At 38.2% G+C, this 14,714-nt stretch overlaps 1 protein-coding gene across 1 annotated transcript in view; it reads left to right on the top strand.

The window, feature by feature from the left end:
- Sgsh (N-sulfoglucosamine sulfohydrolase) overlaps nucleotides 1-14,714 on the top strand; it is a 77,863-nt gene that overhangs the window by 44,664 nt on the left and 18,485 nt on the right. The window contains exons 4-6 of the mRNA XM_067148992.2: nucleotides 5,332-5,482; nucleotides 11,345-11,583; nucleotides 13,079-13,198. Of these exons, the coding sequence (XP_067005093.2) occupies nucleotides 5,332-5,482; nucleotides 11,345-11,583; nucleotides 13,079-13,198 (510 nt within the window). The remainder of the gene's footprint in view (nucleotides 1-5,331; nucleotides 5,483-11,344; nucleotides 11,584-13,078; nucleotides 13,199-14,714) is intronic.

Genomic DNA, 14,714 nt, shown 5'->3' with positions numbered 1-14,714 from the left:
TGTTGATAATATACGAAACATGTACCACTTTTAACCATTAAGTTGCCTTAGGCAATCATTGTATCGACTAGGTGGAAAATAAATAAATGCTTAGTTGTGAATCTATTGAAGTGCGATATGGACCATGAAGCTGATTTTATGTAATCGAAGAGGAAGTGCGACATATTCTCCGTTCACCCGTAAGAGAGCTCAAAAGGTTGGTGGGACACCCGCTTGGTGGCAGCACAGGCGATTGTGATGTCAACAGAGACCATTGGCCATTAGTAGCCCGCGTTATATTCGCCTTCAGTTGTAGTAATTTTTATTGCTCATTATTGTCGCTGTCAGAGATGTTTTGACAGTTTTATTTATTTATTTAGCGTATGGCCCATACAATCAAGTTGAGTTCAGAAATAAATTATATACATATTTACATAACAAGAAAACAATGAACAAGAAAAGGTTCCTTACAACTGAATGTCAAGATCATTGATCCACTGTATTGCTTCTGGAGTTGCCATCAGAAAATCCACTTTGCTGCCTGTGTATGCCCGTGTTTCACACTCTCTGACAATATTAGTGTATTTATGATTGAGTAGTGTGAGAAGTGATATGTTTTAAATACCTCGGTCTTTGTTGCTATTGTGTTATAAGGCAACGTATATCAGTGCGGGAGGAAACTACCACATCATGCCCTCGTGTTTTGTATCCGGCTGCAGATCTGGATATGACTGATCGTCTTTAGGTAGGCATTTCTTTATGCCCCCTACAGAGAGTGGTGTTTTACTGAAATGGGAGAAGGCTATCCATATAAAAGACCAAAAATTAAGTCATAACTGTTTTGTGTGTGACATTCATTTTAACGATGACTTTCTAGTAAAAGTAGACTCGTTTACGGTGAATGGTGAAAGAGTAGAAATATCAAGTTAGTGCTGGATATTAAAACCAGAAGCATTTCCTCACATATTTCCTAATCTACCCAAGTATATTTCTAAGGCAGTTAAAAAACGCAACTCCCCCACGAATAGGTGATCCACACGAAGAGTTTTCTTTAATAAAAGCCCTGAACAGATCGTAAATATCAGTGATAGTGATCAACCTGTATGTTCAGCAGTTGAAGATAGCTCTAATGTTGCAGGTGCTAGGAAAACAATTGCGCCATTAAAAAGGAGATTCTAGAATCGGAAACATTTCATTAGAATGCAGAATCAACTCAATTTCGCTAAAGCTAAGATACATTTGCTTGAAAAAGACATTTCTGATATAAAATCAAAGAGAAATTTCACTCAGTCAAAACAATTCTGTTCTCTCAGCAAAAAAAAAAAAAAAACAAACAAAAAAAACCAGAAAATTATAGTCGATACAATGTTAAAGAAATGTCAAGCGAAAACTTAAAAAAAGGTATGAGATATAGCGATGAATTTCTTCTTGATGCATTTCTTTTAAAAGTAAAGTCTCCCAAGGGTTATGGGCACTGTTTGAATCATGACTTGCTGCCTTTGCCTTCTGAATCCCACTTGAGAAATTTGGTGAAGGGCCTAAAATGTTCGTACGGCATAAATGAGCATGCTACCACTGCCATAGCAGATGTTTTTAATGGAAAGGAGGAACATGAATGCTTAGGGATGTTGATATTTGATGAGGTAAAGTTTCAAGAAGAAATTCGCTTTAACTCGGAATCGTTGCAAGTGAATGGTTTTGTCGATTTGGGGAAATTTACTGAAGCAAGGGTCAGTTGGCAAATCATGCTCTAGTTTTTATGTTTGTTCCTTTTCTATATAACTGGATACAACCCATAGCGATATATGCTAGCCGGAACGCCACCCCTGGTGATATAATTGCAAACATTCTCATTCAAGTCATCATACAATTAGAGCAAGTAGGTGTCCGAATCATTGGTTTTACATCAGATGGTAGCCAGTCGAATAAAAGTTGTGGAAATGCTTAGGAATATCTGGTAACATACAGAATCTGAAGTGTTATATTTCCAATCCAGCTGACTCCAACAGAAAATTATGGGCATTTTCAGACGCGCCACATATATTTAAATATTTAAGAAATCATTTTCATAACAAAGGACAGGTTAATTGTAATGGCAATATTGTTGATTATTTATTCTACAGAAAAGTTTACGAATGTGACTCGTCGCCTGAATTTTCCGGATTGAAAGTTTGCTACAAACTGACCTCTGCCCACTTGGATCCTAATTTGTTTCAGTGAATGAATGTAAGACTGGCATTTCAACTATTCAGTAGATCAGTCGCTAATGGGTATAGCATTCTATCGGGGTATTAAAACACAGGGTTTAGAAGACAGTAAACAAACGGAAATTTTCACAAGCGATTTAAACTGTCTGATTGACGCATTAAATTTGGCTATTCCCACTCAAGCACTGTCTAAAGGATCACAGGCACATGAAACTTTAATTAAATGGCAGAATGTTCTCAGAGATACTCAAAATTCATTTGCTTCACAAAGGACACTGAATTCTTAAAGAGTTATCGTGGAAAGTACCTTAGAAGTGTCTGAATATTTGTGGAAACACAATTATAGCTACGTTTTGACAGGAAAACTTAATCAAGATCCCCTAGAACGTCATTTCGGTATCCTGCGATCTCTAAGTTGTGATGATCATCCGTCCACTACTGACTTTCTACATTTACGTACGTTGCAGTCTATTTACGAGCTGACTAAACTTGCCTTATCGTCTGGCAGAAACTGTGAGTACAGAGCTGAACCCCCATTGACGTTTCTTGTTAATCAAATGCATATTTTTGCTAGAGAAATTGAAGGTAAAATTCGTGCAGTGAAGACACAAGCTGTAGATGAAATCAGGGAAAAAATTGTGAACATCGAAAATGACATTCAAATACCAGACTGGGAAAACAGTTTACCTGAGTTAAGTGGGCGGAATTGTAGCAAAGAGTACTTAGTGTATCATTTAGCCGGATACATAGTGCGGAATATTTCAAAAGTAATTCAGTGTGATTAATGTCGTCCTTCGTCCTTTCCTTTTCAGCAAACTGGCTGATAATGTGCCTGCTTCCCTAACAGTAATTAACGATTACGGCTCAATGCAAAGCACCACATATCTCACGTATGCATCGGAAAGTGTTTATAATGTGTTGGTGCGAGTGGAAAATGTTGTTGCGGAAAGGCTATGGATAGTTTATGGGGTGATACTTTCTTCGAGTGCTTGGATAAATTAGGTATTATTAAAGTGAAGTCATCGCATTTGGGGTGCTGTGAAGATCATGTGCTGTGTTTGCTACCAAAACTCGTATTTCACTACTTGAAATGTTGATTCTTCTTCCGCACGAAGGAGATAAGAAGGGAGCTAGTTACTTCGAAGGCAGCGAAATCATCCAGGAAGTGTTCCAGGGTGTCCAGCAGATGAAATTATTTTCAAACGTAAGTTGCATGCTTGAGTTTCTTAGTAGATTTTGAAGTAGTAGTCCCGATAATGCCTCTCTTATCCTCGCGCTCAGTCATCACTGTGGATGGCAGTGCCATCTGTGCGGCGGTCCACGGTAACTCGCGAAGATATCGCACTTCCTCTTCGATACGCTATGATTGAAATAAGCGAATCTAGTTGAGGTAACATGTGAGCAAAGAGGATAGAATAGAATGCACATGAGTAAAATATTTCCTTGAACTTTCAGGCTTTGTGTGATTTTTAAAGTTTGCTGAAAACCGGGGAACTCTTCTCTAATTTGAGACTGATGTGAGTCTCACGGAAATGTTGGAATAATGAAGCACAAATGACATGGAAAACTTGAAGATCAAGGAAAGCTGTGTAAAAGACTTTAGAGGAGGAGGTTTAATTAGCAACCTTCCTTCAGCCAAACTAGCACACACACACCTGTACAGAGGGACCAGCAGGGGAGTAAGTACTTCAGTACTTATTCCTTTTACATTTCCTTCTTTTTAGACTCTCTTCTAAAGTCTTTTTCACAGCTTTTCCATTTCATTTGTTCTAATGGTTTCTCTTTGAAGTGTGTTGACATGAGTTTGGCTAATCTTTGTTCATTTTGGTTGGTCCATTTATGTGCTGAGAATTTTCCCCTGTATTTTCTTTCTTTGCCTATTTATGCAATGAAGTCGCCTAGTAGGATTTTGACGTAGTTTTGAAGAATTGTGTGGATAGGATTTGTCTACCTTTTTGCAGTCCATTTTATTGTCCTCATTGATTGACATGTGTGCATGGGTTAGTGTGTACATTTTATTTGTACACTTCACGGTGATTGTCATTAGTCTATCGTTTACAAGTTTCACACTTGTTACTGAGTTGAGTACATTTTTCTTGACTGTAAAAATGACTCCTAAAAGTGGCGTGCTTTTGAGAATTCATTTGTCTCTCTTACTTTTGAAGAGTCTGTAGTTCCCAAAATCTATTGTGTTTTCATTAGTCAGTCTTGTTTCTTGGAGTGTCATTATCTGTATTTTTTTGTTTGTCTAGGGTTTGCTGTAGTTCATACAATGTTCCTGCTCATAGGAGAGTATTTATGTTTAGTGTTCTGAAAAAGGTTTTGGTGTTTGGACGAAGTTGGCCAGAGGTCCCTGACTCCCTCTGTTTGCATGTCAGTTCATACACTCCAGAATCTGACAGTCTGGTTGTACTGTTCTTGACAGCAGTGACTTGGAAATTAGGAAATTGACAATTTTCTAACTTTTCTACAGATCAATATTTCTGATGCTATTGATACTTTTCAACAAGATGTCAAGAATAAGTTTTTATATATATTCTTCTTTATGATTTTTGGTTACGTTTGTGTTTTTACATAATGACAAGTTGAAAAACCTTTCAAGATCAATTCTTTCTTATGAACTTTTAGTGTGGTGTTTTTCTAGAGCATTTCTATAAACTTTATATTGTTTTTCAAGGCTGAAGAAGGCCCAATAGGGCCCAAACATGTATCTTGAATGTGGTATAATCAATATTTAATGTATTATTCAAGGTGGACTACAGAAATTACATATTTTTCTTTGACCAATTGCTGATGAATGATGCTTGTTTGAAGACATTCCATTTTCTTGAGAAATTCTTGTTGGATCATGAAAATAATCACAGCTCTAAATTTGTAATATCCATTACTCTAATGTCAGGTATAGAAAATAGTGTAGTTCCATTTAAAAAGTCAAATCTTATATCAGCACATTGACACCTTGGAAAAGTACTGCAAATTCTGTTATGACCCTTAGTGACATTACTTTTCTGGTTTAATAGTTATTTGATTTGAATATTTTAGCCAACTCACTATTTTCTTTGTTCCTATCCTCATCCCCAGGTTTCTATATTTGATAGTATTTAGTTAATTGTTTTAGGAGATAATTATGTGTTTTACTGAATAGGGATTATTGGAAAGAAGCATGTTGGTCCAAGCAATGTGTATCCATTTGACTACGCTGAAACAGAAGAGAATAACTCTATTTTGCAAGTTGGACGGAACATAACCAAAATAAAACTACTTGTGCGGGAATTTCTGAAGCAGAACAAATCACAGTAAGTTGGTTTTTAAAATATAAGTTAAATTGAAAATGATTCTCTTTGAATGTGAAGCAGATTCCTTGTAATTTCTAGTCATGTGCACTAATTTGTATGAAAATCATCTTTACACCAGGTGGTCCAGCTAATATGGATACCCCCAATATTTCTTCAATGATTTGAGATATCAAAATGGGGTTTATTGTAAATGATAGTATGTAAGGAGAAATTGAACCAAGGACAATTTTTAAATGGAAACTTAAATTTTTTCAACTGCATTTGAAAGTCTGTGAAAAGAGGAATTCACTGAAATAGAATTTGCAGTAAAGTATGTTGCAAAATCACCCACACAATGTGTAGCCAAAATGTGATAAGGGTCATTGGACATGCGGCTATGAATCGCTCACAGGACGATGATGCTCTGCTCTTGTTGTCTATAAATGGAAGTAGATGTCACCTTCCTTGTGCTGTAGGCCCAACAAACTCCTCATGTTTATTAATAGTTCTTGAAGAGACATTAAACCCTCGCTCACAGGGAAGTTTGCTTATGAGGAATTCAATCTTTTTAACTGTTACCTTCATAAACACAGTCTTGAAGAAATAAAGTGATAAACAAAAAAGTACTCAAATGTATTTGATTAAAGGCATGCAATGTAAAAATGTTAGATTAGGAAGGTAAATGAATATTGCAAATTTGGTAGTAGGATGTGTTATGTTTGAGTCATCAAACCATAGACTGGTTTGATGTAGCTCTCCATGCCACCCTATCCTGTGCTAATCTTTTCATTTTTACATAACTACTACATCCTACATCTGCCTTAATCTGCTTGTATTATTCATACCGTGGTCTATCTCTTCCGTTCTTACCGTCTACACTTTCCTCAAAAACCAACTGAACAAGTCCTGAGAGTCTTAAGATGTGTCCTATCATTCTATCTCTTCTTCTGGTCAAATTTCACCAAATTGTTCTCCTCTCACCAATTCGATTCAGTATCTCTTCATTTGTGTTTCGAGCTACCCATCTCACCTTCAGCATTCTTCTGTAACACCAAATTGTCTAATTGTGTAATTCTTGTTGTTCCTATCCTCATTCCAAGGTTTCTATATTTGACAGTATGTAGTTAATTGTTGCTGAATAAGGATTCTCAGAAAGAAGCATGTTGGTCCAAGCAATGTGCATCCATAGACTGGTTTGATGCAGCTCTCCATGCCACCCCATCCTGTGCTAATCTTTTCATTTTTATGTACCTACTGCATTGACTCTTTCCAAAATTTTATTGGTATCTAAAAAAATGTTATTTTGCTCTTTTCTGGTAAAATGATCATGTCAAATTTTGAAGAGACTTTCTGGAGATTAAATACTGACCACTGAAGATCATCTTCCTGATGATGCAAAGAGTATGTAATCTAGATGCGTGAGATATCTGCTGACTGGGATTGATCCATGCCTTTCATGCTTCCATTCCTGCATTATGTTGTTCATATAGATTACTAGCAGATGTACCCGTGCTTCGCTACGGGATTCTACATTGTATACAGAATTCTATGTTAGGTAGTGTATACATTAAAAGATTGTATTAAATTGCATAGCTCTTAACGTTACCCCAGAAACGCGATAGGGAAGTCACCAAATGTCTTTTCTCATATGAAGACTGGGTTAGGGGATTTTCATTGTAATGGTAGGTCCACATGCCTACCATCATTCACAAACAGGTTGGGAGTTTTCATCATAATCACAGACATTCACTCTCCACCTGCCTTTTTTCATCCTCAGAAAGACTATCTTAGTTGTTTTCCCAACTGAAATCAACACAGGTCATTACAGTGACAGGAACGGTGCGATTAAAAGCAATGTTTTCATTATGAAATACTTGATCAAATGAAAACCCACACATTTTCTCACTTTTAAGGGACAGTACTACGCTGTCGATCTAACAGTCCAAAGTTCCAGAGCTGGAATGCCCAGGCCACAAACAGCCGTGATCCGTGAACACTTTGGTTTTTTCGGGGGGATGGGGGGGGGATCGAGTAGTGGAGAGTTTCAGGGCAAAAACTATGTCCTTTTACTAATCTGTTTCCTAGGAGTACCCGATGAGTCAGAAAATCTCAATTTACTACACTGGTGGGGATGGAGGGGACGAACTATCTTACGCAGAGGCACATTTTTCCTCCAAGCCAGAGAAGAACCTCTTTGCTGCTAATCTGTAATAATATTAATGTAGAATTTAATAAAAGTGAAGAGGAAGAAGCTTTTTTCTTAATAAACGGCTCTTTTCAGGGTTGAATTTTGAGTTATTTAGTGAACTGTGGTACTATAATTTGGAATAGGCCTAAATTAATTGTAATTCTAGACCAGATCATACCACTACTACTACTACTACTACTAAGTGAGCTTCTGCCTTAAGTGTGCACATTGCTCATTCCAATCTGCGTGTCAGAGTAGGGATCGAATAGCTGGAATACTATGATGAACCAGTGTGTTACGTACCATCAGTATCAGAAAATGTATGAACCAGAGGAATGACATACTAAAGCAGAAATAAAACTGAATAAAATATAAATGATCGGAAATTGTATTCTCTATAACATTTGTTATGTAGTACTTTTCGATAGGACCATTCACATAGGTATTTAAAAATTAAATTTTAGGCACCTTCCCCTAAACTACCAATTAATCCCAGGCGAATAAAATTGTTTATAGCTTCGACTGTAGTTTCTTATTCCCCAGCTCTATATACCGATTTTCATTAAATTACGTTTACCTATTTTCTTGTGGCTCGGCGTTGATATGGACTTAGCAACAAAAATTCAAATTCATGAATATTTGAGTTATCATAGCCAGTAGGTAAAAATGTATAAGACATAAATGAATGGGAATTTAATTTTATATAACTTTAGTTAGACCACCAATAATATAATTAAATTTTAGGCCTTCCCCTAAACTACCATATCACTCTGCGTGAATAAAATTATTTATAGCCTAGATTGTAGTGGTTCATCCCATGACTTCACATACTGATTTTTATTACATTTTCTTCAGCCGTTTTCTCGTGATAAGTGTACAGACAGACAGACAGACAGACAGACAGACAGACAGACAGACAGACAGACAGACAGACAGACAGACAGACAGACAGACAGACAGACAGACAGACAGACAGACAGACAGACAGACAGACAGACAGACAGACATTATGGAAACGTAAACAGTTTATTTCCTTGTTACTGTGGACATGACCGGTACAGAAATACCATTTTTAAAAAATTCCAAGCATTGTAGAGAAAAAAAACTCTTATTACATATATATAGACTAGCTGATGTACCTGTGCTTCTCAGAAAGATTGTCTTTGTGGTTTTCCTAACTAAAGTCAACTTAGGCCTTTACAAAAACTTCAGTAGGAATATAGTAATTAAAAGTAATGTTATCATACATAATACTCGATAAAATGAAAACCTGCACATTTTCTCACTTTACGAACAGTATTACGGTGCTGATCTAACAGTCCAAAGTTCCAGTGCTGGAATGACCAGGCCGCAGGCAGCCGTGAACACTCCTATGCCATTATTCCGTTAAATATGCATAATGCTCATTCCAATCAGTGTCTCAGAGTAGGGATTGAATAGCTTGAATGCAATGATGAACCAGTGTGTTAAGTACCAGTAATATCAGAAAATGTATGAACCGGAGGAATGGCATGCTAAAGAAGAAAGTTGTCCAAGTCCTCATCTACTTCTCGCTAATATTCAGGCAGGCTATTATACTCGGCATGACCAGGCGAGTTGGGCATGCAGTTAGAGGTGCACAGCTGTGAGCTTGCATCCAGGAGGTAGTGGGTTCGAACCCCACTGTCGTAAGCCTTGAAGATGGTTTTCCGTGTTCTCACATTTTCACACCAGGCAAATGCTGGGGCTGTACTGTATAAGGTCAGGGCCACTTCCTTTCCACTCCTAGCCATTTTCCCATTCCATCGTCGCCATAAGACCTATCTGTGTCGGTGCGATGTAAAGCAAATTTAAAAATAACTCGGTATACAGCAGTAATCCAATCTATTGGAGATGAGTTACAACAGGGACACAGGGCACATCCCAACAAACAATGGTCAGTGTATTATTGTTGATCAATGTTATGAGCTTTCTCTATTATAGGCCTTCACATTTAGTTTTCTTTCGAATCTGTGATATTACGGTGTCTTACAAAATTATTTATAGCATACACTGTAGTTCCTTATGCCCTGACTTTGCATACCGATTTTCATTAAATTCTGTTTACCCATTTTCTTGTGACTTGGCGTTGATATGGACTTGGCAACAAAAATCAAAATTCATGAATATCTCTGTTATCATAGCCGCTATAGTAAAAATGTATAAGACATAAATAATCAGAAATTTAATATTGTATAACTTTAGTTATGTAGTATTTGTCGATAGAACCACTAATAACACAAACATTTGACAATTAAATTTTAGGCCTTCCCCTAAACTACCATTTCTCTCGGCGAGAATAAGACTATTTATGACCTAGATTATAGAAATTTAGTTCCCGACTTTTCATACCGATTTTCATTATGATAGGACCACTAATAACATAAATATTTGAAAATTATATTTTAGGCCTTCCCCTAAACTGCCATTTCTCTCAGCATGAATAAGATAATTTATAGCCTATAGTGACTTATTCCCGGACTTTACATACCGATTTTCATTAAGATAGGAACACTAATAACATAAATATTTGAGAATTAAATTTTAGGTCTTCCCCTAAACTACCATTTCTCTCGGTATGAATAAGATTATTTATGGCCTAGATTATAGCGACTTACTACCGGACTTTACATACCAATTTCAATTAAATTCTCTTCAGCCGTTTTCTCGCGAGGCGTGTACAGACAGACAGACAGACAGACAGACAGACAGACAGACAGACAGACAGACAGACAGACAGACAGACAGACAGACAGACAGACAGACAGACAGACAGACAGACAGACAGACAGACAGACAGACAGACAGACAGACAGACAGACAGACATTACAGAAAATTAAAAAGTGCATTTCCTTTTTACTATGGACACGACCGATACAGAAATACCATCCTTTTTAAAATCTGAGCAATGTACAGACAAAACTCTTATTTTATATATATAGATGAACAACAAAGGAGAAAGTCCACAACCTTGTCTCACACCTCTGCTGATCGGTTCCCATTCAGTCTGATGATTTCCTAACTTTCCTGCAATAAGGTTGTCACTGTACATGTTGTATATGTTATCTATTAACTGTTGTGGGGCATTATCTTCTACTAAGATATTAAGAAGTCTAGAAAATAAATTTGCTCTCTTTAATTATTTATTAGCACACATATTAGGTAAATGTTTTGAAGATTTCTGTGCTGTGTGGAGCGTGGCATTGTTTGGAAGTGAAACATGTATAGTGTCTGGTGCAGAAAGAAAGAAAGAAAAAAAGAAAGAAAAGAAAATAGTTTTTTAAATGTACAGATGAATGCTGAAGTTGAGATAGGTAGACTGGACCACGAATGAAGGCTACCGAGTGAAGTTGGTGAGGGGACAATGACTTAGTGAAATTTGATTAGATGAAGAGAGAGAATGGTAGCAAATATCTTGAGATACTAAGGAGTAGTTTGTTCGGTTTTGATGAGAAATTAAAGTGTTAAGAATGATAGGGGTCCAAGACACGAATATGACAAACAGATTAGAGTTGATGTACTAGCTATGCAGTAATAAAGTGGTTAGCACCACATAGGGTGGTGTGGAGAGTTGTTTCAAACCAGTCTATGCGCAGATTATTCAAACAGCAACATATTTTCATTGTATTAGCTGCATTCACTGAATTCCTTTCAAAGAACTTTTCTTTTCTTTCAGACCATTTTTCTTATATGTGGCTTTTCATGATCCACATCGCTGTGGCCATTCTAACCCAGAATATGGTAATTTCTGTGAAAAATTTGGAAATGGTGAACCTGGAATGGGTCATATTCCTGACTGGCATCCTATTTACTATCAGCCTAGCCAAGTGCAAGTACCGTATTTTGTTCAAGATACACTGGAAGCTCGGAATGACATAGCAGCCCAGTATACAACCATTTCACGGTTAGACCAAGGTAACTTGAGAACATTACTCTCTTCTATTTCAGTAACTGTTAGCGTAAATAGTTTCTATTTAAAGTTACACTCCTTGTCTTTATTCCTTCATTAGACAGGCAGGACTAAAGAAAATCTTATATTAGTGGTAATAATAATTTATGTAATTGAGCCTCCATGGCTCAGGTGGCAGTGCACTGGCCTCTCACCGCTGGGTTCCGTTGTTCGAATCCCTGTCACTCCATGTGAGATTTGTGCTGGTCAAAGCAGAAGCGGGACAGGTTTTTCTCCGTGTACTCCGGTTACTCCTTCATCTTTCATTCCAGCAACACTCTCCAATATCATTTCATTCCATCTGTCATTCATTAATCATTGCCCCAGAGGAGTGCGACAGGCTTTAGCGGCTGGCACAATTCCCATCCTCGCCACTAGATGGGGACCTCATTCATTCCATTCCTGTACCAGTCGAATGACTGGAAACAGGCTGTGGATATTCATCATCAATAATTTATGTAATTATTATTATTATTTACATCAATACAGCCAACTGGGGACTGCGGTTACACATACACCTGCCTTTCTTTCTTAGGTTTACACTTTTTTTTAAAAATTGTAAGCAAAGGTTTTTCAACCTCACGCTACTTTACAACCGTTCTTCCGGAGGAAGAATAAGTGCCATGATGTCTTGCTTTGGACCCGGAACCTGCACCATCGACACGTATTACAAGTGCACTGCCGCCGTCCACGGACGCCATCAATCAGCCCGTTCCTCCCAATTCTTGAAATTGTTAGGATTTCTCCATATTTCCACAGCTTCCTGTATAATCTTGGATCTGCAGTGTTTAGTGGGGGTAAGAGCTCGAGCATGTTGTGTGACTAGACATTACAGCTCCAGGATTATTCAGGAAGCTGTGGAAATACATAGAAATCCTAACAATTTCAATAGTGACACTGGTTATCAATAAAGTGATATGTGGTTGCCAGCCATTAAGGATTTACGTAGGTAGTTCCCATCCCTGTCCTTTCACTATTGTTAGTGCATTTCATTGTTTTCCAAATTCATACGTTTCCCATCACCAGACGTTTCATTCTAGGCTTGTGTCGGTGTCATATTTTCATAATGTGTGTACACCTATTATGTGACTCTCTCAGACTGGTTCTGATGGTGCCGTCAGCTTCTGCTTTGAATGCTAGCGCTGTACTGCATATGGTGAGCCATCTGGTGACGATCGAACGTACCACTTCCACTTCTATTATTAATGTCTAAAATCAAACTTGGAGAAGTCTTCTTTGTGAACAGTCGAGATTTTCTTCTGAAGATGCAGAGCAAATTTCTCTGTGAAATGTAAAGAATTTAATGTTATTTTCTTGACATGCCATAAACCCAAAAAGCCTATATCATTTCCATATGATGTTTGTTGTTTAAAGGGGCCTAACAGCTAGCTCATCGGCCCCAAATAATGGTATAAAATATAGTATAGTGATAATATGATTCTCTTTTGTGTTTTTGTTTAGGAGTAGGTCTGGTCCTGAAGGAGTTGGCCGATGCTGGTTATGCACATAATACACTCGTTATGTATACTTCTGACAATGGAATCCCTTTTCCCAGTGGTCGCACTAACCTTTACGATCCAGGTAAATCTACTACAGGTTTTTAAAAGATTTATTTTAAGAGAAATATATCTTCTTCAGTGTTCACATCTATTATATTGTGATGATAGTAATAATTAAAGAGCCCTGGTGAAGAAGTTGGTAGTGTGCAGGAGAGAAGTTTATGTAACTTTAAAGCTTTTCAGTCTGTCGAAAACCAGTGGCGTATCCTGGAATCTCCACTGAGGCATGCAAGTAGTAACCATGCAGTTAACACAATGTATTAAGTAAATTTCAATTCTACTCACCCTAATTACATGTAGGTGAACTCGAGCCAAACAGTTTTACTGTAAGTTTCTGGATTGAACGTGCATACACAATTCTTGTTTTCTGTTTTTAAATTTACGAGGGTCCGCCTCTGTGGTGTAGTGGTTAGTGTGATTAGCTGCCACCCCCGGAGGCCCGGGTTCGATTCCCGGCTCTGCCACGAAATTTGAAAAGTGGTACGAGGGCTGGAATGGAGACCACTCAGCCTAGGGAGGTCAACTGAGTAGAGGTGGGTTCGATTCCCATCTCAGCCATCCTCGAAGTGGTTTTCCATGGTTTCCCACTTCTCCTCCAGGCAAATGCCGGGATGGTACCTAACTTCAGGCCATGGCCGCTTCCTTCCCTCTTCCTTGTCTATCCCTTCCAATCTTCCCATCCCCCGCAAGGCCCCTGTTCAGCATAGCAGGTGAGGCGAGGTACTGGTCATCCTCCCCAGTTGTATCCTCCGACCCAGAGTCTGAAGCTACAGTACACTGCCCTTGAGGAGGTAGAGGAGGGATCCCTCACTGAGTCCGAGGGAAAAGCCAACCCTGGAGGGTAAGCAGATTAAGAAGAAGAAGAAGAAATTTACGAGGGAAGGTAGAGGTCTCCCGGCTTTAACTATTTGAATCTTTTCATCAAACGAACGGCCAGTAAACGGCTTTTCAAACTGATTTAAAATTATATCCATTTTAGATTCATTCATCGTTAACACCACATGTGCGCAAAATATAATAAAACACCGAAAATACAATGAATTGACTCACTAGTTAGCCACAACTCAAGCACTGGAGGTAAGTCACCCCAGTGGTATTGGTCAGTTTCGTCACGTTGGGTTCTCGCTGGGGGGGTAATCTGTGGGTCCCGTTCGCTGTAAAGATGCCGACTTTCTCCAAGTTGCTAACAGATGGCAGAGGGTAGCATGGATATAGGGTGACAAATTCTGACCAAGTTTCAATTGCAGTGACATCGTTCCGAGGGTTTCAGAACTACGTCTGCCACCGAATGCAATTTTAAGATTGAATGTCTTTCATCCTGAACTCGTCCATTCGCTGTCTCTTTCTTCCTAGAGTGGTGTAGACGGCGAGACTACACCAGCACCACACGTAGTCAAGCAACGGAATCAGTCAGTTGCGCGGACCTTTTGAACTTCTGAGAGATGAAATCGTTAATATTCGACTTGAAACAACCTAAAATCGTACATCAGACAGTTCTTTGTGTTATCATAATGCATGCAATGAATGCCTTGCATTCA

Source organism: Anabrus simplex, chromosome 6, assembly GCF_040414725.1.
Source record: "Anabrus simplex isolate iqAnaSimp1 chromosome 6, ASM4041472v1, whole genome shotgun sequence".
Classification (NCBI taxonomy): Eukaryota; Metazoa; Arthropoda; class Insecta; order Orthoptera; family Tettigoniidae; genus Anabrus; species Anabrus simplex.
The sequence above is the reverse complement of the archived record's forward strand: the minus strand, read 5'-3'. Positions and strand labels throughout refer to the sequence as shown.